Source organism: Syzygium oleosum, unplaced genomic scaffold (genome assembly GCF_021117445.2).
Source record: "Syzygium oleosum isolate NSW1041296 unplaced genomic scaffold, Sole_v2.1 Sole_v2.23, whole genome shotgun sequence".
NCBI lineage: Eukaryota > Viridiplantae > Streptophyta > Magnoliopsida > Myrtales > Myrtaceae > Syzygium > Syzygium oleosum.
In genome coordinates this window covers 1,290,186-1,316,115 of record NW_026607507.1, presented here as the reverse complement: position 1 = coordinate 1,316,115, position 25,930 = coordinate 1,290,186, and the positions used below count along the sequence as shown (strand labels likewise).

The window sequence follows — 25,930 nt, the reverse complement described above, 5'->3', positions numbered from 1 at the left end:
TCCAAAATCAATCCATTCTCATAATCGTATGCAACGGTTTGTATCGCTGCGATTGCTCAAGTCGGTCCCTTTACTTTACTGGTAGGATATACCGACGAACTTTTCGGTTTATCAAGGCTGCCCCAATTGCGCATGCGAACAATTTCTTTTTCCACATTTATCTTGTGCTCGATGTATGTGTGTTAGTTTTAGAAAATAGTGTTAAAAGGGAGAGATTATAACTCACTAATACAATTCCTAATCTCTAGGGGAAGAGGTCAAACTAAGACTGAAGCGAGCGAAGAAGGCCATTGGGCTTAAAATCAATGGGCCAAGGTGAGTTCGTGATGAATGGATTGCCTTTGAGATAAGTTCTTATCATTTGGGCTTTCGGGTTTGCTTGACATAACACTTGCATGAATCGGGTCAACCAAATAATTTCTCACAAAATCCTCTTAAAACTAAATCTCTCTCTCTCTCTCTCTCTCTCTCTCTCTCTCTCTCTCTCTCTCTCTCTCTCTCGTGCTTTGTTTCCTTTGCTCAAATGCACTAGTCTTGCTTATTCTCTATTTGTTTCACCGAGCATGAATAGTTTGGAAAACATTTTAAAAAAAATCGCTTGTATCATTTACAAAAGTGAATAAACGAAAGGTATTTTCATTGCCACAGAAATGTTTAGATATAAATTGTTTATTATTCAAGCAATCATTTTTAGAAGAATATATTTCAAATCATTCATTTTTCGGGATACAAACGCAACCTAAATGTACTCATTTGTCTATACCTTTCAATGTTGCCAATTGAATTCTGAACCTTTTAACGATTTGTCAATGTAGTCATTTCGGCTAATTTTGATCTAAAATTGCTGACGTGTACGCTGTCTGTCCTACGTGGTACGGCTGTTGCTGATGTGAACAATTTTTATAAATTTCTTTTAAAAAAAATTGAGATTTTTTTTATTATCTTTCTATCTTTTCCTTTTTTTTTTCTAAGTGGTCAGTGAGGTCGTCGGACTTGGTAGAAAAAAAAAGGAAAAGAAAGAAAGAAAAAGAAAAAGAATAATTTTTTTAAAAATAGTACACATTAGGTTAGCCGTGCCACGTAAGACGGCCGATATTTATGTTAGTAATTTGTGGTCAAACCGATGAATTGAGGACTCAATTGGTAAAATTGAAAAATTAATGACTGAATTGGCATCCTACAATAAATTTAAGACTTTTTTGGTCACTTTTCCATTTGATGCCAATGGACATGCCACGGGTGTCGCCGTGTCATTTGTTAAATATTAGTGAATTTTTATACTTTTTATGTAGGAGATAAAGCCGAGTGCCTAGATGGCCATGCACTTTCTTTTCTTTCATAATGTTTTTTTTTTGTTTTTTAATACAAAAATTTGAAGACTATACCAAAAGAAAAACTAAAGTCAGTTTCTGAGATTACATTTTTATCTTTTTATTTCAGGATAATGATATAAATTGTTCCTGAACTTTAACCTAATGTGCAATATGATCCCTGGACTTTAGCTTAATGTGTAGTATCGTCCCTGAACTTTTAATTTGTTCAATTTGGTCTCTAGACTTTTGGTGCGTGTTCAATTTAATTCCCAAACTATATGAAAATGTTCAATGTTGTCCCTCAATATTGAAATTGAGGTCGGGGTTTATTGTTTTAGCCCAACCTGAACCACCATCGACCACGAATCCGAGCTCCATTCCCTGCCTAGGGTTTAAGCATAGTCGGCGTTGGCGACAACGACATTGACTATGAGAATGGGTGGCACCACCAAGTTCTTGATGCTCCTCGCTACCCCTCTCTCATCGTGCTGCGCCTCTCTCTTCCACCTATAATACATTAGGGGTGAGCGGTTTCAAATTCTGTACAGGTTCTATCCTTAAGCTGGAACTTACTCGTTGGAACATGTTTATCATTTTTTGGAATCTAGAACTATCCTGCTTACCCTGGAACTTGGAATTTACCTTGTCAAAGGTTCCAAGGTCAATTCCAAGGTCTACCTAGGTTTTACCTGTATTATTAATTGAATTATTGTAGTGAATCATTACTTTTAATGACACAATTTGTTGTTACAATTCACTAATCACAACTTATATTTAGACACACGAAAAATATGAAATATCAACAAACTAAAAGTCTAAGTCATAGAATGAAAGCTCAAATTAATAGTTCCAGATTATACACTTATCATTGGACACTATGAAATACTGCAGGATTACACGAAGATATAAATCAAGAAAAACACAAAAATTTGTTTCAGATTCTAAATTCCACATACCTAGAACTTGGAGCCTACTCGTCGAAATAGGTTTTTCAATTTTCGAAACATGAAATTTACCCTGCATATCTTAGAATCATGCTCACCCCTAGAAGACACATGCCCGAAAAGACTAAGAGAACTTGAGGAAGATACTCTCCCGATAAGGCAGTGAGAAGCATTATCAATACCAAGGGACATTGGTTCGGTTCTATGGGTAAAAAAGGAAATGTATAAACCAAAGAGACGCATTGATCAATACAACACGTTACAAATGTCGTCCGAGTTCACGATAGTCGATATGATCAAACACATCCAGAGTCTACAATAGCATATGAAGAACGGCAAAAAAAATAGAGTATTGCATATTTACCTCGATGAGATGCGATTGTAATCACGATCCGGATTGGTCAAAAACAGAGCAAGAGAGGAAGGCGAGAGTCAAGACTTGAAATGAGATTGCGAGAGGGATGCGTTGAGCGACTCAAGCAAGAGGGTGGCATCTAAGAATCGAGCGAGATTGAGAGCGACTGAGTTGAGCGAAAGACAAAGAGCAACTGTGTCGAGCGAGAGCCGTGAAGATCGAGAACGAGATCAGGTTTTTATTTCGAATTTGGGAAAGAGGCGTGATAGAGCGAGATTTGCGAGGATATTATGAATTTTGCTCATTTGTAAGAAAATAAAAAATCAGTTCGGTCCGGTGGTCCGGGTGGGCGGTTCCAAATTCGGAACCGAACCGAAATTCACCAATTCTGATTACATGAAACCAGAGCGGTACCGCTCAGAATCAGTGGATTCGGTCCAATTGAGGCGGTTCGTTTTTGCTTACAACGACAGATGAAATTGAGGTAGGGGTTTATCGTTGTAGCCCAACCCGAAGCACAGGCCACGAACCCAAGCTCCGTTCCCCGCTTAGGGTTTAAGCATAGCCGGCGGCGACGACGACGACGGCGACGGCGACGGCTACGAGTATGGGCGGCGCCACCAGGTTCCTGATGCTCCTCGCCGCTCCTCTCCCGCCGCGCTGCCCCTCCCTCCTCCGCCTAGCTCGCCTCCACCACCACTGCCGCCGCCCCCGCCACCTATCTCCTCTCACCTCCCGCACTATCCACCACCACATCCTCGGCGCTTCCACCAACCGTCTCCTCCTTCCACTCCGACTCAAATCCTCTTCGCAGCAATTTCACGCTCAGGCCATCGCGGTCAGTTACGATCATTTCTCCCACTCCGCTCATCCGTGGCCGGAGTGGCTCAACCTCATCCGGAGCTTATCGTCCGGCGGTTATTTCGGTAAGGAGGGGTCGGGTGCAGTGGCGGCGCGGGGTATTGGCGGCGATGCCGAGTTCGGGGCTGGCGTGGAATTGCCGGAGGAGTTCCTTCGCGCGGCCGAGGCTGGCCTGGCTTTTGCGCGCGATCGGCCTCATCTTTTGAGGTATCGCTCCGTAGTTGTTTTTTTGGGTCCAGCGATGGGTAAATATTCACGGCTGGAGTTGGTTGTGCAGGGCACTCTCGAAGAGAGATATCGTCGTGGTGGTCGAAAATGGAGCTCCTTTCTTGTTCAGGAATGCTGATGATTCCATCAGAAAAATGAGGGCGTTCAAGAGCGGGGAAGAAGTTGGTGTAAGAACTCATTTTCACCTTTTCCTTTGCTTGTAGTTTTGTTGCGCTGATACTTCATTTGCTTGTTGGTTGTTAAATATGTACACAACTTCAAAATTGGTGATACCAAGTGAGCTTTAGGTGCTTATCTAATCTGATCTTACTTCATGTTCATGCACTTGGTGAACAAGATCATCTGGTATACAAATTGCACGCGCTTGCCTGCTTTGCTGATGGCCACCCACTCTATCCCAATTTCCCAGATCATTTGGTGTACGCGAACAGTTCTTGCGGACTTGTGTTTAGGGGTTGAATCCTAGATGTTAAGATTTCATTTTTGGTCTAGTTTTCTTTTTAAGTTAGAACCTGCTTCGTATAATTCGGTCAAGTGTAAGTTTCGCCATTTTGAATTTGTGGTTGTGTGGAGGTTGTGCAGCCACTTTGTTAGTATGTAGTTTAAAGTCAGTTTCGATTCTGCATACAGTAGAAAATGCTTTATCTTTTCAGTTCATTTTCACCCATCCAGTCTATTTGCTGCAACCTTGTCAGAAACCGTCCTTATTTAGGTAATCCAGTTCATTGTTTGCAGGTAATACTGTGCTTATTAAGTTTTGCTGAAACTCACCCTTTATGATTGCAAATCCGTGTTATTAAGTTTTAGTGAATTTTTTCCTTTACAATCACAAGTCACTGCATTACTTGGAGCTCATAGTTTTTCTGTTAAGATTGATGAGGGCTCATCATTCATGACATGTCTTTGTGACCAAGTAATTCTATGGATATTGTGTTGTGGCGGTCAAAATTGACATCTTTTTTTTCTGTTAAGATTGATGAGGGTTCAACATCCATGACATTTTTTTTTTGATCGAGCAATTCTATGGATATTGTGTTATGGCGGTCAAAATTGACATCTGATTTCAGCATTCTTTTTGCTTCTTTTAATTGCATAGATTGTTGATGGCGATAAAGCGCAGACAATTGATTTGATGAGGTATATATTAAGTTATGCCTGCAGTCCCACCATACCAGGAAAAAGTGACTTTGGTAATCAAAATATAATTGCATCAGTACGGAATCTGCTACAGGAGATGGTAAATCCAAGTCATACTGCTCCACCTTTGAACTTTGCTGGTTCTCGTGAGAACCAGTTCTCTGGTGGCTATGGACAAATTCCTAGGCCCCGTGGGCCAAATATTGAAATGAAAAGAGGTGATTGGATCTGCCCAAGGCAAGTGCCTTGTTCTCTGTGGCCAAACTGAATTCCTTCCTGTCGTCTACCAATTTGTATAATCTGCTTCTTATGATATGACATTCGAATTGAATCTCTCTCATTGAAATTTACGAGCAGGTGTAGTTTCATGAATTTTGCGAGAAACATGAAATGCCTTGAATGTGAAGAGGCACGACCAAAGGGGCAGTTGACAGGCAGAGAGTGGGAGTGTCCTCAGTGAGTATTTGCTAATTTAGATGTTTCTTGCAAAAGTTTTTGTGAGTGGCTATCATTAGTATGAGTCCAACATACTAAAAGTTATTATTACTTTTTTTTTTACGTTCTTAGATGTGACTTCTTCAACTATGGGAGGAATCAAGTATGCTTGAGATGTGAATGCAAGCGTCCTGGAGAGATGTCATTCACTGTTCCATCTGGATTTGGTTTAAGTCATGGTTCTGTTGAAAATGCTAATAAAATTGACATTGAGAGGAGATTAGCTACCAATGCAGAGAAGGCACCAAGCTTGTTCAACAAAGTTTCACAACTAGATAGCACTTCTGACATTTACGATGCTATAGCTGATGAAGATTTCCCTGAAATTATGCCACTGAGGAAAGGAGTGACCAGAAGTAACTTGACTGCTGATGGAACTCCAAATATTGATGATAACCGAACTTGGAATGCAAATAAGAGACTTGATTCACCTTTTTCCAAGTCATCATCTCCAAAGCAAGGACAGACTAGAGGAAAAAATTCTGGTTTTGTTCCTTTTGTGCCTTTACCTGCTGATATGTTTGTGAAGAAACCTGGAAATTCTGAAACTGAGTCGGATCACTTGGTGACAGCTGGGGCTGCTTCTCTTGCTTCAAATGACAGAAACTGGGGTTCTTCGGTTTCTGGAATTAACTTCTCTGGTAAATCTGGAGCTGGTCTACCGTCTTCTTACGGGCCAGTTATCCATACCGAAAGCCAAGATAAAGAGAGAGGAGAAGAAAATTCTGAGAGATGGTTTAGGAGAATTGCAGAATTACATGATGCCCAAGATCTGCCATCTGCCACTTCTGACAAAGATTTCCCTGAGACCATGCCCAAGCATAAGGGAGAGAACCGATTTGCAGTTGGAAGGATGAAAGATCGTTCTTTGAATTCTCCAACATACAAGAGACGCGCCGCAATGGAACAAGCTAACAATTTCAACTTTGTTCCCTTTGTCCCATTCACACCTGGGTACTTCGCTACAAACGAAAACCAGCAGCCTGGCAGTGCCAATACTACTAATAAAGGTTCTTTGGATGCAAAATCAACTCCCGCATCTCCAGGGAAGCTTCAACTGGAGGCAAATGATTCAAGTTCGGTGCTGCCTAATCGCAATGGGCAACCAATGGAAAACCAGCATGTTGATGGCGGGAGCTCGAATATAAAACCTCCTGTAGAGAATTCAACTCAAAATAGTTCAACCATGACTAAAGGGGCACATAATATAGGGACGCTGCAGGACTTCAGCAATCCGCAGACAAGAAGTGGGAGTAGTGTAGGTGTTGGATCATTTCAAGCCGGTAGAGATACAAGAGAGACGACAAATCTGGTGAGCAGTTCACGCCAACCATCAGAAAGTTTCAATGTGAGAGAGCAGTGGAGAGGTAAGAGCTTGGAGGGTTCAGCCGTGAAAGAACCTAATCCTCTGGACATGTCAGAGGAGGCAAAGGCAGAGAGGTGGTTCCGACGTGTTGCCCAGATTAAGGACATTTCAGAGCTGAGCCAAATACCAGATGAGGATTTCCCATCAATAATGCCAATGAGGAAGGGAGTAAACAGGTTTGTGGTGAGCAAGAGGAAGACGCCTTTAGAGAGGAGGCTGACTTCTTCTCAGTATCGAAGGAATCTCCCTGTTGTGACCTCTGATCCTGTAAAAAACGAAAATGAGAATAAGTGATACGAGGTTTTCCAACTGTTGTAATGCTTTGTAAATCATTTACTTGGCAAACTTTTTAAGTCAATAGTTTTCTTCAGAAAGTGATTCTTTATTTAAATAAAGTCAGCAGAAAGCAACTCGTGCCCTTAGGTCTCAGCTTACGTTTCCTTAAGCCTCTTCACACCTCTTGTGCATTGCTTGTAGGCAATAGAACGAGAGGAGATGAAAGCAATCTGTGTGTGGAGAAGATGGAGAGTGAGGTGTTGGAGACTGCGTGACAGGAGGATCTTTTTTAGGGTGATAAATAATAGAAGTAGGAAAATTTGGTTTTCAAGAAAAGGAGAAGTGGTTGTAAGGGAGGGTGGGCAGTGTTGAACAGGTGGTCCGGCTGTGGTTGTGATTCCTGGGTTCCTCGTATGTGGAATAGTGAGATGAAGCTTCATATTGTTGTCGAGGAACCTGCAGAAGGTAATTTTAGGAGAGCATTCCATTCTTTCTGCCTAGAGTTATTTTTTTTTAAAGAATTCCAAGCTCTGAGTCTTATGTTACTTACCATGATCTGGTGTTTTTTACTTACTATGCTTTTAGGATCCATTTGATAAGATGATAGGAGGAGGATAGTACAGCACTGAGAGTAGGAAGTATTTAATGTAGTGTCCTCGTTCAGTGGCGCCTCGCCGACATGTTGTAATGGTTTTTATGTATGAGAAAATTAGATAGTGGAGATAAATTTATGTAAAAGGGGGGAAATGCGAATTACGCATGTTATAATTTTCTTTGAAAATTTTTTTTTGGGCACTCGATTAGTATCTAGATATACTGGCTTGTACAGGTTAGCAAGGATGTGATACAGGTTAGCAAGGATGTGATAATTATGTGAAAGAAATAGAAGGGACGTTTTGCAGGATCTTTTTTTTATCTTCTTGGGTTTTAGGTCTTTATATTTAAATGGTTCATCGCTTGTTATATAATGATTCAGAGGTTTCATTTCAGCTGCTGCTGTTGTGGATGACATATAGAATCAAATGGTGTTTATAGTGTTCTCAGTAGACTCTTTGGGTAACGATAATCCTTTTAATTGGATAAGAGTAATGTTTCGCGTATTAAGACCGGTGTGAGTTGATATTACCAAGTGGACCGTGTTAGAACAATATGAGTTTGCCAAATTGCTTAATAAAGTAGATTTGTAAGTCGGTCTTAATATACTAGGCTTCATTCATCTAGTAAATATAGACTCGAGCCAGAACTTGAAGTAACCAGCCACTCCATGGATAAAATTGTACTGTTGGCTCCTTGTTTCTCGGCTGCTTGTGATGTCTACATTTCACTGTCACGTGGATGACTAGAATTTACGGAAGTGCAAATCTGAATCTGCAAATGTAGTGTGCCAGAATCTGGCCACTGCTCTATTATTGTCTCTCGCGCTTTATATAAGTTGCTCTTACTCTCGTTTCTGACTTTAGTAATCAAGGTCAGATTTTTGTGTCGCAGCAATTCCCTAGGTGAAAAAGGCAATTGAAAAAATAACTTTTGTGCAGGTTTTGGACATCTTCCCTTATCTTTCTGAATAGGCGAGGACTAACTAAAGGTTCTTTGTTGCTGACCTGCCGGAGTTGTTTGTCTGCATAGAGAGATCACCCCGGCGTGATTGAGGAATCCGTGATTAGTCCGGTCGAAGCTTTTGCATTTAGCTGCACACTCCAAGGGCTGTATATTGCCTTGTACAGTGCCCACGAAGCATACGAAATTCGCGAAATTGATCACCTTAATGGCACTGGTAAGGGTGCTAAAACAGTACCATTTCATTGATTTTCTTACGCACTTCTCTGGCGTAAATTCGTATTTAGTTAATCTGGTTACTCTAGTCGTGTAAAGAGCATATAATCCTATTCCGGGTATTCTTTTTCTCCCAAAAAATCTCACATTCACTTTCCTTGCTTAGGATCACCACTACAGATTCGGAATTTGCCTACAAATCCAACCCATAAACTTGTCGCGGGTGAATCATATAGCCTTTTTTCCCATCTTTAAGGAGGTAAATGCCAAAATCTACAGCTCTTAGCACGCTTTTTGGGGGCCAAAAGGTGAATAACTCTTTAAAGTTTAGCTAAAAGGATCGCCGTCACATAATGTTGAGAAAGACATCAGTAAAAGTAGCACTAGTGTCTCCTTTCCATAAGCCAATTTGCGTCTTCATCATCTATGAGACCTTACTAAATGAGCACGCCATCACGGACAGAAGCTGTAACTGTCTTAGCGATCTTTCACTTCCCAATTATGATTTTTCAATCTCCTACAGACCCAAAGCAGATCTACCCTTTAAATTAATACAGAGTCTATGACAACCTCAGGTCTAACACACATCGTTTCGGCGGAGGCGATTATTCAATTCATCGAGATTCCGGCCTCCGTCAAATGGGTCCGTGATGATATCATTTTCAATTCCGAATGGAAGACAAAAAAGCATCAAACGAGACAACCGAACCTGGTCCTCTAGAGAGCCACATTGTAAGAAAAGTTCAGACTTGGAAGTAATTAATTGCCCACAAGAGAAACCACCTTCTTCTGCTTCAACGAGGAGAGACTGTATTGCAAGCTAGTTGAGTCCATGCCTGAGTTATCACCTAACCCAGTCAATATCATCAGATCAACCCCAGTTGTTGCGATTCTTTGGTTGATCAATTCAATGCAGGAGTTATTGTGCCCGTTGCTGAAACCCTCCCCTCGCTGACTTAAACTCGTCCCTTGAGATCCGCGTTGATGGCCGTTCATTATGGGAAAGAATGGAGACAAAAGAAGAGTTGCTAGATTGAGTTTTTGTCTTAGGTAGGTCCAATCTTAGCTTAGGAGCAACGGTGGAGGTGGTTTGATCGACATCCTCGAAAGAGGAAAGATGCGACTAAACAAATTGAGTTATTCTATCCCAAAAACCGGTCTATCTTGCTTTCAATAGGCCGGGAGATTTGAGATTTAACTCGCACTCAATCCAATATCTAACGTTAGGCATGTTGGAAAGCGCAGCAGAAGCCCGTGACTTTTCTAAGTGTGTTGATTACGAGATATTCACCAAACATCGATGCCCGATATTTTTGTTGCAGAGATCGCTAAGGGGGAGCGAAGTCCAATCCCAAATCCATCAATATATCCAGTTTAGACACCTACTTTTAATAAAAAAACTTAAGCTAATGAATTATGGAATAATAAAGATATATATACTGCATCTCACCACATCAATGCTCAAATATGAGACTTTTCTAACACAACTCATATAAGCATCTCAACAAGAGACGTGTGAAAGTTTTCCTTAGGATTCTCTAGTTTTAGTTATAGAAACAGGAAAGTCCTTTCGAGGACAGCTTCTTGGTGAAGAAGGTAATAAGGAAGGACACGCTCGGCTCCCTTGGCCCGAGCCTTCACCTCGAGCCACGACACTTTCTATCGGTGCCGAGAGGGTCGATCGTCGCCTAGGCCCGACCTTCTCTCGATCGAGCACGACAGACGAGGCTCGTCCATCCGTTGGCCGATCGCGCCAGCGCGAAGAGGTTTCTTTGTCGAGAACGCGGAAGCCCCGGTCAACATCCCGATGTGGCACGGCCTTCACAGTACGACCTTTTCTTTTATTTCCTTTTCGTCGAGAAGACAGCCGCAGGACAAAATTAAGTGGCACAATGCTCCACCAAACGAGGTGGGAGAAATTTTTCAGGGGGTCCCAACGAGCAGGACAAGAAGAGAAAGGGGAAAACCCAAAAAAAACAAAAAAAAAAAACAAAAAAAAGAGCAGCAGCGGACAAAAAAAAAAAGCAGGAAGGAAGAGAAGAACGCGTCCGACCAAGCAAAATGAAAAGGAAAGCCTCTCGCGAGCCCCGCTTCCACACAGAGTCACCCACCCTCACCTTCTTCTCCCCTATTCCTACGCGCCTCTCCCTCCTCTCACCTTCCCGCATTCTCTCTCGCATCCTCCCCTCCTCCTTCCTCCACCAACATCGCCATTCGAGCCTCTCGCCGTCTCCGAAGAAGACCATCTCCTTCCCCCCCACACTCCTCGCCTCTCGCGACGTCGTTCAAGGCGGTCCGCCATGCCCGGCTCCCCCGTCCTCCTCCCACCAACCACAGCGCACGCAACCATCCCGGCGGCGGCGGCGGCGGCGGCGACGTGCTGGTGAAGCCATGCCTCGTCAGCCTCCTCCTTCCTGCGTTGCATTGCTTCGTCTTCCGAGCTTCCGTTCCCGGTAGGGCGTCCGCGTTTCTTCTCTTCTTCTTCTTCTTCGTTGTTTCCTGCGGGGGGGAGTGGCGGATCTCGAATTCGAGAACGTGACGAGCATTTAATGATCGATTCCATTCCCGTTCGATTCCATTCGCGCGTGTGACCTTTAAAATCAGCTGCCGTTTTTTGTCCTTCTCTTTCCTTCGTCTCCCGCTGATTCCGAAACGGCGGCGTGATGTTCTCCGCCCGGAGTCGCTGATTCGTTCCCGGCCTCCGCGGAAGTCGTTATGGCCGAAAGGAACAACCCGGCCCTCGGGATGCTCTCCCGGAGATCGCTCTTCTCCCTGTTCACCGCCACGTCCGTCGTGTTCCTCCTGTCTTGGTTCTTCGTGCTGCAGTCCGCGGGGGGCGGCGGCGGCGGCGGGCGGCCTCGCTTCATCGACCACGGCTTGCAGCCCACTGCCAAGCTCCTCGCCACGCTGGACGCCGGCAGCCGCGAGGGCCGGGGCGAGAACGAGGTCAATCCCTCGGTCGGGAACCGATCGATTCTCATGGACAGCGAGGAAGAAGCCGGCGAGGCGCCGAGAGCAAAGGCGGATGTGAAATGCAGCTTGCCTGATAGTAATAATAAAGTGGCCCTCAAGGTCTACATGTATGATTTGCCCCCGGAATTCCATTTTGGACTATTGGATTGGAAAGCCGGAGGGAACCGCATTTGGCCGGACATTCGGGCTAAAGTTCCGGATTACCCTGGTGGATTGAACTTGCAGCACAGCATAGAGTATTGGCTGACTTTGGATCTCCTCTCCTTGGAGTTCGCTGATTCGTTGGGCGGTCGCGGGGCGGTCAGGGTCCATAATTCGAGCGAAGCCGACGTGATATTTGTCCCGTTCTTCTCTTCCTTAAGCTACAACCGGTACTCGAAGGTGAACCCGCATCAAAAGAAGAGCAAGAATAAGCTGCTGCAGGAGAAGTTGGTCAGTTATTTGACAGCTCAACCAGAATGGAAGAGGTCCGGTGGAAGGGACCATGTAGTTGTGGCTCACCATCCAAATAGCATGTTGGATGCAAGGATGAAGCTGTGGCCAGCTATGTTTATATTAGCAGACTTCGGGAGGTACCCTCCGAATATCGCCAATGTCGACAAGGATGTGATTGCTCCATACAAACATGTGATCAGGAACTACGCTGATGATACCTCGGGTTTTGATAGCCGTCCAACTTTGCTGTACTTCCAAGGCGCCATATACAGGAAAGATGTAAGTTCTCCCTTTTTTCCAGTGTTTAGATAGGATGATATGTCGGTCACTGCATATGGACACCAGGGTGTGATATTTAAGTCTGTTCTTGACTTGCTCCTTTAGATACTGGGGTCTTTCTCATGCATAATTTCTCTTTCACCTTTTCTGATTTCATCTTTGTGCTTTCATTTGCTTAAACTCATTTATAAAAGACGAATTATAGAAGTAAATGGTTAGCTCTATAATCTACAGTTGTTATGGGTGATGGTCATCTGCAGTCCTCTGTGTCTCTTGGAATCCGTTGTTTCTGTATGTCACTTGTAATGTTATCTTAGCTGATTATCCTAGCTCACTTGTTTGACTATGAAACTCAATCTCTGCTACTAATAATTGGTGGTGAGACTTTTAAGAAGGTTATATGAGTTGAATCTACTGTTTTTGGCGTCTTAATTGCATTTGTGAGATATAGAGGTCTAAGTTCAGCCTAATTCTACTGTAATTACTACGAGAGTATACAAGGAGAAATTTTTTTGCTTATTTGCTCAGGTTTCCATCAGATGATAGATCCAAGAAAACTCTGATTTTGTCTGAATTCAGCTGAACCTTACTCCTAAACATGGAAATGTAGTTGTGGAAATTTTTATTACCAGGAGTTTTGGTGAGTGCTGTATAACTAAGGAAGCACTTCTTGAATTTTTTCATTCCTTTTTGAGTTCTTTAAAAGTAAGTTTTAAATATGAAGACTTGTTTTTTGGGAGAATCAAAGGAAGTTTAGTTTCCATATGCAACCTTTTAAAAACCAAAAATCCATTTTTTCCCTTTAGTTTTCATCAAACCTTTCTGAGGAGGTGGGGACGTGCATAATATTTGTGCCAAGGAAAATTCATTTATAATCAATCCAGTAATGGCTATGTAGATAATCTTTTGCGCCATTTTTGTATCGATATAGACTAATCGCAATATTCAAAAGTTCATTGAAGTTGAGAGCAAATTCTAGACTTGCTTGCTGAACTATTCCACCTGGGACTACCTGACTCAGATGAATGCTTGTTCACCTAGATGCAAAGTCATGGTACTAGGTTTGTCTGGGCAGTCTATTTCCTTCAAATATGCCCGCCCACGAAATTCATTCTCAGTTATCAGTTTCCTTATTATTTATGAGATTTTTTTTTTCTTTCTGTACCTGAAACTTTCCCTGTCTTGGATCGACATCAATGCGCGAAGTACATATAGTTGAACTTACCATTTGAGCTTGGTTTGGCTATGGCTCCCTGCCATTGTCTGTTTAAGATGATATGCTTGAGAATTGCTTTGACAGGCATCAAGGAGTTCACATCTTGCATGTCCTCTACTGAATGTCCATCTTTCTTTGCTAAAAAGTTGGTTGTAATGATATCTATGGAAATCAAGCATAAGGAATTTTCTGGAGAACATTTTGAGACAAACATTTATCTTCTTGAATGCTCTTGGAAAACTGGTCAGCTCAGGGACTTCTTATGTTAACAGATCAAGATATCTGATGTTTTGCCTTCTCACTTCGGTTTTGTATCTTGCACTTATTCTTCGGATATATAGGGTGGATATGTGCGGCAAGAGTTGTTCTATCTCCTAAAGGATGAGAAAGATGTACATTTCTCATTTGGAAGCGTTCAAAAGGATGGAATCAGAAAAGCTACACAAGGAATGCGGTCATCCAAGTTTTGCCTCAACATAGCTGGTGATACCCCCTCATCCAATCGCCTCTTTGATGCCATTGCCAGTCACTGTGTCCCGGTCATCATTAGTGATGAAATCGAGCTTCCGTATGAGGATGTCCTCGACTACTCCCAATTCTGCATCTTCGTTCGTACTTCTGATGCTATAAAAGAAAACTTCCTCATAAATTTCATTAGGAGTATTGGGAAGAATGAGTGGACCCGAATGTGGCAAAGGTTGAAAGAGATCGAGAATTTCTACGAGTATCAGTACCCGTCCAAGGATGGAGATGCTGTCCAAATGATATGGCAAGCCATAGCTCGTAAGGTTCCTTCCATTAGATTGAAGTTGCACAAGTCTAGGCGCTTTGCTCATTCTCTGGGCCACACAGAAAGCGGATTGACGTCATTCCAATCACCCAAAAATTTTTGGTGAAAAGATACACATTTCATTCTTTGTGGCTCCTTTTTTTAAGAGCGTTCGACATTGTCCTGCTTGAGAAGACAGAGGGCCACATGTCCTCTCACTGCAGATTTTGAGACTGAAGCTGTAATTGTTGCGGAGAAATAGAAAGGAATGAAGTAATTGTCTGAGCAATCATTCCAGAATAGATAGCTTTTTTTGAACTTTTCAGGGATTTATGGCCTCATCCTATAGAATTGACCGTGTGTGACCACATTAAGCGAATCTCTTGGGAAGCCAAACAAGTTCATGAATATTCGAATGGCATTACAAGTTCCTAAATGTGATTAAGATGGTTATAACATGTTACTACTAATGAATTCAACTCATTTATCTGTGATTCCGTCTCTTATGCTGAAATTACAGTTGACATCTGATTTTCATCTTTGCTCAAGTAACAAGCTTCAATCTCAACTCCTCCTGGCTTCGTCCAGCATTCAAGCAATATATCTATTTGACAGAGGGGGCATGCTGTTTTCTCATGATTAGTCCACATTTTAATCAATCTGATCATTCTTCGACTAATGCATATAGCTTCCTATGCTTTCACCCAAAAGTATCAATTGAAATATCGTGGAGCTACAGAGATTGCCAGATCCTTGCAAGTCAGAAACTGGTATAGGTCCTCTTCTTGGAAGGATTCTTGCAGAGGACTTGGTGTACCCAAAAGTGTACCAGAATGCCTTATGATTTCACTTCTCTCTTTCAATAACAAGAGGCTCAAGCAGAAAGCGGAAAGCGCCCGATTTGAAATGAATCGTGTTTAAGCTAATATTCAGTCTGTTCGGATTAATAAGCCAATCATATCAATCTGAATTGGAATCTGAGCCATCTTGAATGGACATTACCCCTTCAGTGTTTACTGAGTTGAGCCGCCGCCTCATCTTTTCAATCACACTGACCCTGATAATCGATACAAGCATATGCATGCACATGCGCATACCTTACTAGTAACAGATCAAGAGAAGCAGCCTTCAAGATAAAAATCTCACGCTCTCTCTTTCATTACCATATTTCTCGAGTAGAGACCAATTCGAACAAAGGTCAGAGTCTTACAACAAAAACAGCCAGCAACTTTACACCTGCTTCTCTAACAGAACAGATGACCGCAACGGCAGGGATGCCCTTGAGCAACAGCCTCTCTCCCAGTATCTTTCCTATCTTTGCAGCAGCCGCCACATCCCCGAGTGGACTCCATGCTCAGTCTCAAAGCCTTCTCCTGCGAGCTCGCCAATGATGCGACAGTGGCAGTACGTAGGGGAATGGACCACTTGGCACTCACGTACTTGTTGGTAAAGCGCGTCTTCAGAACATGAGGCTTGCGAAAAGCTGTTCATTCTCGGCAGCTTAGCTGGCGGTTGAATAACCATCTCTGTGTTGGGAACCAGCATAACGGACTATGAATAGCTAGAGCGAAAAGCACAAAAGTCACATTAAAGGGAAAACAAAGAGAAGAGAAGTATAAACCACAAAGCAATAACTTTTCTGTACGGTATAATTGACAGAATCACAGTGCGTAGCACGGGCTCAATACTTTTCTTAACTTTAATATGATTTTTGAAGCTTCTGGAGAGAGAAATTAACCATCACCATCATGTGCTATAGACTCTCTTTTCATGAATAACATTAATATCATTTTAACTGTAGAAATTCTCCCTTCTTTTAATCTTCATGAAACCTTGGTAGAATTCTTTTATTTTCTTCATACTTCTATGGCTTTATTTGTCTCGGAGTTGACGAACACCTATTAATTGTCAAAGATCAACAATTATGGGATTGACCCATCCTGGAATTGACTCAATGACTAAGGCATTCCCATACTTTCGGCTTTGGAGTCGATGATTGTGGATTCGATTCTTATCCTGGAGAACTCAGATTTAGATGAAGGGAAATGACATTGAGTTGCTGTGTAAGTTCCCCTTCAAATAGCAAACTAATTACGGTTGCGCTCCTGGATTTTAGATTAAAAAAGAAGATCGACAATTTTGTACAAAGCTTACATAGCAATGAGTTTTCTCCTTAGATCAATGAACTTTTTCTGTACAACAGTAAACTAAATGTTATTGGAACTTATTAGACATATCATCCCTATAAGCCTTTGCACTTTATCAGCAAAGTTCTTGATCATGATGACGGTGACATCGTGTGCCGTCAGATTTGTTCGCTTTGTGTTATTTCTTTTCTTCTGGGGGCGTCAGGCTCACATTTTCACTGAGAGCTATGAGGTTCCCGATGCCTTGGCTGATTTATCGCCTCTTCTGTCTATTTTCATACTTTTGAACAGCATCCAACCGGTGCTCTCTGGTACTTCTTCTCCACTATTCACTCCTGAACATATGACTAAAACTACTCTACTTCATACAGAACTTTTTGATGTTTATTGATTGTCACCGATGTGAGTGGACGTGATTAATTAATCAGTCCATAAATATTCGAGAGATATAAGGTCATCCATTCTACAACATGAGTGATAACCAGTGGATTGAATGTAGTAAATACGAACTGCTCAATGTTTGCATTGTGCTCACTAGTAGTTTAAGCATTTGAGCTCGAGTATTTGCCATTGATTATCAGGGGCAATGCTAGCAAAACTCTTGTCAAAAGATGGCCTGATGACCTAAATCAGTAGCCGCAACACTTGCTGGGTTTTGAAATGAGGAATTAGCTTCACACGCTGATGTTTGACTAAGCTTCTTTCAGAGATCCAGTAAGATTCTTGACTACATACCTGTACATTGTTGATGCAAAATGCTAATGCTTTTGGGACGATAAATTAAAGTGATCAAAGTCTCGTGCGTGTTTTTACTGCTTTCTGTATAATTTGGATCAGATGAATTGAATTAAGATGTTGATTGCTATGCTCGCTGTACATGCATGCACTCTTCGTTATAGAAATCTGTAATTTTTCTCCTAGAAGTGTTAGTTCCGTTCTCTGAAACCGTGGGTACACCAAATATGTTCTTATTGACAAAGAGTACAAATCCACTTTCCTTTAGGTGGTATGTGTAAAGTAATAGTATACCAATCTGATACAATGTATAGATCCATTGACCATAAGTCCTCACTCTTCAGTCTTCTGTGCTATTCCCTGTGTTTTGGCTTGACATCTCAGACGGTTTCAAAAGCCAACGATTCAGGCGTTCCGATGCCCTGATTACCTGTAGCAGGAAGGCGTGATTGTTTTTTAGTCGGTATAATACGGGAAACTATGGAAGAGAATTCACGGTCATGAATCTAATTAAGTGCATCAAGTGCAAAATCTTCGAACTTTGATCTTCTTGTCAAAATTACCTGTTCATCCCAATTTGTTTTCCATGTCATGTAGACAAGAGCAAGCAATTGTGAAGTAACCCCACAAATCATTCCTATCCATATTCCCTGTAAGCAAATTAAATTGAACTGTTAGATGAAAGTAAACCAAAGTACCGGAAAAGGTGCAATTTTCGGAAGTTGATTGCTTGAAACCATTGAAGTCATATATGAGCTCTGAATCATACCTTGACCTCCAAATGGGCAACATATCCAAGTACAGCTCCAATGGGGACCCCAATCAGGTAATAGCATCCAATATTAACAAAAGCAACCCCACTTTGCCATCCTGCTCCTATGGCCACCCCTGATTTCACCCAAAATTTTTCAACTCATCATCAAATTAAAGAGAATTATCATGTTGAAAATGCCGTGGAAGCGAGAACTCGATGTTGTTGTTGATATGTAATTATCTCGTTTTGCTAAGAATTTCTATTATAAATGTGCACAGTTCCCACTTGCCTGTGAGAACTGGCTGGACGGTGTTCAAGAACACCGATAGTGCAAGCAGGTAAGAGAGTTCAGACACAGACTCATCCACTTCCTCGTTGCTTGTGAACAAATTTGCAATTTGGTAGCTGTAGAGAAGGCACAGGACCGCGCAGACCAGCCCGAAACATGTCGCCGTACTGAAGATGACTTTGATGGCGAATTTTGCTGCTTTGGTGTTCCCTCTCCCCAGCTCATTCGAGACCCTCACACTAGCATACACCAGAGATCAGCAGACACAGAACACTTCAAGAAACTAGAAAGTGGAGCCACACTTTTGATCTTCTGAGGTAAAAATCAAAACTAATAGAGAAAAAAAAACCAACATGTTTCAAGTTCGTACCTTGCTGCAACTAGGAAGCCGAGGCCGATCATTAGGATCCATGCTGCTATGCTGAGGCTGAGAGGCGAATATTAGGGTCATTCAACGAGAGTGACACACCGAGCGAAAATGAAAAGAAGTCGGGTAGGAATGTGGGTACAAAGTCGTTGATGTGATTACCAGATGGAGAAGGTTGATATAGTGACTGTTGCATTTTCCATGTACCCAGCAAGCAATACAAGAACAGAGTTGTACCACAACTCCAAGCTTCAGAGAAACAAACACAGTGAGTGCGCAGAATTCCTGGAGAGACAATGCTCTTTGGCTTGCTCAGATCATGTTCAGATGGGCTCAGGCAACGGGATTTGCTTATGATAAACCATATGAAAGTATGGAACACAACACTTGCAGCCTAAATTTGTTTTAACAACTTAATCAAAGCGATTATCGTATAGGAAAATGGTGAGACGCCAACAATGAAGACGTGGGTGCCTGTAAGTGTCTAATTGTCTGTGCTATGATTTGCTTGACATACACCTGAAATTATATCCTTCCGGATTGTCCTAGCATTTCACTTTTATAGTTCATATATACAACTCCTCTTAGGAAAATTAGTTAGTAACTCAAATAAGTGTTAGTAGCCAAAAATAGCTTGTGATTATCGGAAAAAAGTCACTCAAATATATACTAAATTCATCTAATAGTCGGTAAATTTAAGGCATTGGTGAGAAAAGCAAATAAAATTTGATAAAAGATAAGAGAAATTGATGACAAGCAAATTATAAAAAGGTATTGGTAATTGCATAAAAGTATTTGTAAGTTATAGAGAAAAATCAAGTCACCGATAATATTTTTGGTTAATACTATGAAAAACCCCAAACTTATACAACTGTGACAAATTTACCCAAAACTAATATTTTGACCACGTACACATGTAACAAATATATCCAAAACTAATTTTTTGATCACCAAAATCACAAGCTGGTACACTTATGACAAATTTACCCTCCGATAAATTAGATTAATACTACAAAAAATCACAAACTGATAAACCCGTGACAAATAAAGGGATAAAACCCCAAATTGGTACATCAGTCAACTGCTACGTGTCATCCAACTGAGCAATTTGATGGTAAAATTTAACGGAAACTAACGGAGAGTAAATTTATCACAGGTGTACTAGTTTGGGCTTTTTCGTGGTATTAACCCTGATATTTTTTACCAACAAATTTTGAAACTTACAACTCTTTCGGAGATCTATCGGCAGAAAAAAAAAATCTATTTTCTCAAGAATGAACAGTAAAATCGTCTCACACTTCCCAAGTGTTATGGTAAGAAGTAATGTTAGAGATGGTAAAAATTGCCCAAAAGAAAAATGCTTGGGGATATTACGATTTCTTGACCTACCAGAGCATCACGCCGGAGGACACGGAGAGCTTGACGACCGGCCACAAGCTACTGAAAGCCGCCGTGGAGAACCCTTGCCATGTCTCCCCACACCACCCGCCAAATATATAGACGAACTCGGCCGCCACCATCGACCAACACGACACGTTCATTGCGCCGAGTGCTCCGGCTAGTCCCCAGTCTAGCTTCATCACGAAGAGCCACGAAAGGAGCAAGTGGAGCAAGAACGACACCGCGGCGAACCAGATGACGATGGAGTTCCTCTGTTGCGCCTGGAGGAACATCTGGATGGTGGCGCTGAAGACGGTGCTGTACATGACGGGGATGAGGCCAAGGGCCACCGGCTCGGCCTCGTCGGCTATGGAGGCGTCCTCGCCAAGGAGGGTGAAGACCGGAGTGGCGAAGATGAAGGCCGGGATGAGGATGGTCGTGGCAGCGGTGCTGACGATCCAGGAGCGTTGGAGGTAGATGCCCATCATATGGTACTGCTTGGCTCCGAAGGCTTGGCCGCAGAGGGTCTCGGTGGCGCTCGACATGCCCAGCTTGCGCAAGCGAAAGCAAACCCGGCACATCACTTCAGTAAACCAATTTTGTACCAAACAAGAAAGAAAGGCGAGCAATGCCGCGTACCGTGACTCCGCTGACGAACCTCACGAGTATGGTCTGCACGATCGCGAAGGCGGCGAATTGCAGCGCGCTGATATGTCCGATGAACGCCTGGGTGACTATTATTATCCCGAATAATGTCACCCTCGACAATATTGCAGGGAATGCGATCCTCCACATCGTCTTTGTTTCGTCCCAAATCCTCCATCGCAGTCCTCTGGTCTTGGCCTCGTCTTCTGATCCCAGAAGCCTCTCTTCCATCCTCTGGTCCATGACAGCTTACTTGCTTATCTGGAAAAGGCAAACACATATGGTTGTGATGGATTTAAGGCGCGCAATTTCGCTGCGACAAAGCCTACGTTATAAGTTAAGTAAGAAAGTTATACTTGATCATGGAATACCCCCCTCCAGTTTAACACATTGCAGCAATAAGTCAAAGCCCAGATAAATGGTCTAAATATGAAATTTTTTGCATTTGACGGCATGGAATTTCGATACAAGTTGTACCCTTAGTTCACATGGATATGTCTTATACTCTTAACTACTAAGCCAACCTTGTGGGGGCACGGTTGAAGTTCAATGATTTTCACTTTAAAAGTTTGAGCTATTAGGTTAATATATGACAGTAAAAAGTGACGTGATCAACACGTTTGAGTTTTATGTAGGACTAGTTATAACTTGCTGTCTTTTGTATTTGATTACCTATCATTGATAAGTTATCGCGACATTACTTATCGCGCAATGATACGGAGAAAAGTTTTCAAGTTTGGTTTGTGAAAATTGGTATCTTTTCTTATAACACATGAACACTCAATTAAAATATGAATGATTTTATAATGACGCACTACATAAAATACCTTCTATTAAACTTACCGTCCATGTCATTTTGATGAAAAAAGTTCACTTGCTTATATTTTCCTAATAAGCTTCTTGATATTCGTGTCGACAAGTCAAAGGAGATTTTGAGTTCTAATAGCACTACACGTGGACACGAACGACTTAGAGAGTTAGAGTCGTACAAGTTGCTAATTTTGGGGTTCTGCCAAGAATTTTGACATTGTGGGAAAAAAGACAAGAGTTCCATTAATGCAACTCGTAGTTGATGATAAATAGTATCGCTTTGTCAATATGTCAGCATCACCACATGTTCATATCCCTGTAGAAAAGGGAAAAGTCACAAAAATAAAATAAAAATCTTAAATCTTTTGTATTGATGTGAATTGAGTTTTAAATATTATTTTTTGTATCAATTGAGTCTTAAACCTTTTGTCTTTATGTCAATTCAGTCCTTTCGATTAATTTTGGCTTAATTTTACTTACGTGTATAACTTTTAATAATATTTTAATATATATTTTTTTGAATTTTTAATTCTTTTTTTCTTTTCTTTTTCTTTTCCTCCCCTCCCTCTTCCTCTAGCCGGTTGCCGGATTGGCGATCGGCCAAAGGCCAGCGAGGCTTGCCCTTGCCGGATGGCCATGAGGGCGGCCTCACGCTGGGCTGGCGAGGCTCTAGCCCTCGCTAGAGGTCATGGCCTCTGGCCTTTGGTCAGTCGCCGGTCCAGCGACCGGCTGGAGGAAGAGGGAGGGGAGAGAAAAAAAAGAAAAGAAAAGAAAAAATAATTAAATATTATTAAAAGTTATACATGTCAGCGCCGGCCAGCCGGCATCCACGTCAGCAAAATCCGGCCAAAATTAGCTGGAAGGAATGAATTGGCACAAAAACAAAAGGCTTAGGACTCGATTGGCACAAAAAAAAAAGTTTATGACTCAATCGGCACCAATGCAAAAAGTTTAGGACTTTTTTGACACTTTTCCCCTTATCTAGAAATGTGATGCATGTGGACTGGTAGCTGTAGTCAGCTCCATATATGTCTCGAAACCAACTTCCAATGTTATGATTGTTCTTGCCTAATTAAGTCCAATGAGACAACGAGCGTGAGTCAAGAGACGAATACAAGTTCGTCAATCGACATCACCATGTGATCATTAAGCTGAACCAATGCTTTTGTATGCTGAAATCATTGATCTTCAGCTGTGTAACCTCGGCAAATGATGCTAATACTATTGCTTACATATTCAGTGGGTTTGATTAGGGCACAACCTCGAAACACATTGGTTTAAAGCATTTTATCCGCGATGGCCATTCATCCTCGTCTCAGTAATGGAAGAAAAAGAAGCCTTTACGGCAAAAGTTACGCGGATACATTAGATCAAACTTGTGCACTTCCAAGCAATAACGTCTTCCGACGCCAAAGCTACTAAAGACTCTACTTAACCCATCTGCAGAAAGTAATCAATAAAGAAGAAGAAAGAGCTTACATGCAGTGGACTTGCGCAAGTCGCTCTTCTAGTAACTGCTTGTTATGTTGCTTAAGAACGGTTGATGGACACTAGTTTGCACAGCTACAGAAACATATTTATAAGGTTGTGGAGGAGTAGACTCACTCTTGGAAGAGAGAAGAAGGTGGTGATGGATATTAGGCTTGGTCTCAGTAGTGTATGATATTAGACTGATGTTACCAACACGAATAGATCGTGTACCTTTAACTACTGAGTCAAACTCATGAAATATAATTGAAATTCAATGTTTTTCATTTTAGAAGTTTGAGTTATTAGATGAATGCATCGTATTAAACTGATATGACCAACATGCTTGAGTAATATGTCAGATTAGCTTTGACTCGCTCTCTCACCTATTTAATTACCTATCATTGATAAGTAATTGCCGCATGAATTATCTAAAGATATGCAAGGAAAGCTCTCAAATTTGGATTATAAAAGTCGGTGTCTTCTCACATAACAAATGAACATCTCTGTATTTGAATGATTTATTATACCGCAACTCCCATAAAATGCCTTCTCCTAAACTTACCATGCCATTTTGATGAAAAACGTTCACTTGCCTTTACCCAACCAATAAGCTTTCTTATGTTCGTGTGGATAAATCAATGCACATTCCGAGTTCTAATATAGCACGACACGAGGACATGACAACTTCCGTGTGACTGTCACCTCACAGTAACATTGAGTCGTACAAGTTACTCATATGGAAGTTCTGCCAAGAGTTTTGTTTTGACATTATGCCAGCAAAAAAACGCAGAGTTCCATTGGTTGTAGCTGTGGACAAATAGAATAGATTTGTCAACACTTCAGCGTCACCACCTGTTCATATTCTTACCTAGATGTAATGCATTTTGGACTGGTAGATGTTATCAGCTCCATAGAGTTTTCAACACAAACTTAAAGGAATAGGCTGTTCTTGCCCAATTTTGTCCAATGAGATATCAAGCAAGTCGAGAGATGAATACAAGTTCGTTAATCGACATCACCATATAACTCATTGATTTAACTCATTGATCTTCAGCTAAATTAATGCTTTTGTATGATTTAACTCATTGATCTTCAGCTGTGCAGCCTCAGCGAATGACACCAATACTACTGTGCACACACTCAGGGGGATGATTATCGCACAACCTATTAATGAACACTTCGGTTAAAGCCAATTTTCTCCCTGATTTCCGTTAATCCCCATCTCAGTTATGGAATAAAAAGAAGCATGTACGGCAAAAAACACGAGTACATATTATAGTTACATATTATAGACTTGAGAGTTGTGGAGTCAGGACTACTTCAAACTTACACGCTTCGCGTGTTCTGACGCCGAAGCTGTTAAGAACTCTACTTAAACCCATCTGCAGAAAGTGATTAAGAAAGAAGAAGAGCAAGAAGAAGTATGAAGAACTTACGTGCAATGGGCTTGCGCAATTTTCTCCTCGATAACTGCTTGTTATGTTTCTTAAGAACAGTTGATCGACAGTAGCTTGCACAGCTACAGAGACATATTCATAAGGTTGTGGAGGAGTAGACTCGCTCCGAGGAAGAGAGAAGGTGTATTTTCGAGATGAATGGTGATACACGAGGCTCAGTCTCAGTTGTCCATATATGCTCGAAGGTCTTCGTCCACATTCTTGCAAAAGCCACGTTTGTCAATGGAATCCGAGCCGACATGCTCACACATGAAATTTTTCCAATTAAAAACAATTTATAATAGGTGTTTCCGCAATTGACGGGAAATTTCTTTTCACTTCTTGCTCTTTCTCAGTATAGAGAGAAAACGGGAAAATTTCAATTAAGGACCCCAAGTGGGGTCAAATTCTCAAAAAAGTCCAAAGTGAATATTATGTCAAATAAAGACCTGAAGTGCTCAATCAGTCTCAAATAAAGACCCGAAGTGCCCAAAAAGTCTCAAATAAGGCGACTGAGTCCCCTAGGCCAAAATACTGCCGTCCGGCCGTGAGAAAGTTGCTTGTTAAGCAGGAACGAGAACTTTTTAATTTTTTATTATTTTCTTTCTCGTTTTTCCTTTTGTTTTTTTTCTTTTCCTTTTCCTTTTCCTTTTCTTTTTTTTTCTTTTCTTCCTCCGCTGGCCATAGTCGGGGCCGCGGAGGTCGCCGCCTCGAGGCGAGGCCGCCTCGCCGGCGTCGGCGAGGCCGCCTCGCCTGGGCCTGGCGAGTCGCCTCGCCGCCTCAGGCGAGGCCGCCCTCGCCGCGTCGGGGCCGCCTCACTGGACTAGGCGGCGGCCTCGCGCTGCTGTGCGGCGAGGTTGAGCCTCGCCGAGATCTAGCGAGGGCTCGACCTTGCCAATTGCCGGCGAGGTCGAGCCTCGCCAGATCTGGCGAGGGCTCGACCTCACCGGCGTCGGGCGAGACCGGTCTTGCCGATCCGGGGCTCGGCCATGCCGCCGCCGGGCGAGGCTCGACCTCGCTCTACGCCTCGCCCCGACGCCGGGTTCGTCCTGGCCGAAGCAAAGTCGAAGATCGTCCGGAATCGCTTCCTCTCGTTGTCGCTCAAGGCGGCGATGCGAGCCCCGGGTCCTTGGAGAAGGCCTTACTCCTCCTCCCACGGCTTCGACCGGACGAACTTCGAGGCTGGAGAGAGAGAGAGGGCTCGACCTGCCAGGATCGGGCGAGGTCGAGCCTCGCCCGGCCTCGCCCAGACGTCGGCGAGGTCGAGCCTCGCAATGGCGGCCGGCGGCCGAGCCCTCGCCCGAGATCGGCGAGGCTCGACCTCGCCGAGAACCTGGCGAGGTCGGCCTCGCCTGGCCCCAAGGCGAGGGCGGCCCTCGCCCGACGCCAGGCGAGGGCGGCCTCGCCCGAGGCCGGCGACCTCACTTCGCCCCGGCTATGGCCGACGGAGGAAGAAAAGAAAAAATAAAAAAAAAGG

The 25,930-nt window shown here is 42.6% G+C and overlaps 3 protein-coding genes across 6 annotated transcripts; 2 read left to right on the top strand and 1 right to left on the bottom strand.

Moving 5' to 3' along the window:
* Nucleotides 1–3,074: 3,074 nt before the first annotated feature.
* On the top strand, nucleotides 3,075–8,836 carry LOC115674726 (zinc finger protein VAR3, chloroplastic-like). Its single transcript, XM_030597213.2, has 6 exons — nucleotides 3,075–3,680; nucleotides 3,751–3,868; nucleotides 4,798–5,075; nucleotides 5,196–5,294; nucleotides 5,406–7,440; nucleotides 8,511–8,836. The coding sequence occupies exons 1-5, from the start codon at nucleotides 3,220–3,222 to the stop codon at nucleotides 6,991–6,993; spliced, it is 2,544 nt and encodes an 847-aa protein (XP_030453073.2). The 5' UTR covers nucleotides 3,075–3,219; the 3' UTR covers nucleotides 6,994–7,440; nucleotides 8,511–8,836.
* A 2,164-nt stretch (nucleotides 8,837–11,000) lies between these two features.
* On the top strand, nucleotides 11,001–14,709 carry LOC115674775 (probable arabinosyltransferase ARAD1). Its single transcript, XM_030597281.2, has 2 exons — nucleotides 11,001–12,435; nucleotides 13,993–14,709. Exons 1-2 carry the CDS (start codon nucleotides 11,464–11,466, stop codon nucleotides 14,545–14,547), a joined length of 1,527 nt encoding a protein of 508 aa, XP_030453141.2. The 5' UTR covers nucleotides 11,001–11,463; the 3' UTR covers nucleotides 14,548–14,709.
* A 2,810-nt stretch (nucleotides 14,710–17,519) lies between these two features.
* LOC115674550 (protein DETOXIFICATION 24-like) lies at nucleotides 17,520–24,634 on the bottom strand. Of its 4 annotated transcripts, XM_056321471.1 has the most exons (10): nucleotides 24,454–24,634; nucleotides 23,027–23,110; nucleotides 20,732–20,998; nucleotides 20,102–20,643; nucleotides 18,875–18,961; nucleotides 18,716–18,772; nucleotides 18,346–18,584; nucleotides 18,072–18,190; nucleotides 17,866–17,952; nucleotides 17,520–17,732 (listed from the first exon to the last, which is right to left on the bottom strand). In XM_056321471.1, exons 3-10 carry the CDS (start codon nucleotides 20,978–20,980, stop codon nucleotides 17,643–17,645), a joined length of 1,470 nt encoding a protein of 489 aa, XP_056177446.1. In that variant the 5' UTR covers nucleotides 20,981–20,998; nucleotides 23,027–23,110; nucleotides 24,454–24,634; the 3' UTR covers nucleotides 17,520–17,642. The 4 variants fall into 4 exon arrangements, with proteins under 4 accessions (XP_056177446.1, XP_056177445.1, XP_030452815.2 ...); XM_056321470.1 differs by lacking the exon at nucleotides 23,027–23,110; XM_030596955.2 differs by lacking the exon at nucleotides 24,454–24,634 and having other exon boundaries at nucleotides 23,027–23,171.
* Nucleotides 24,635–25,930: the final 1,296 nt, after the last annotated feature.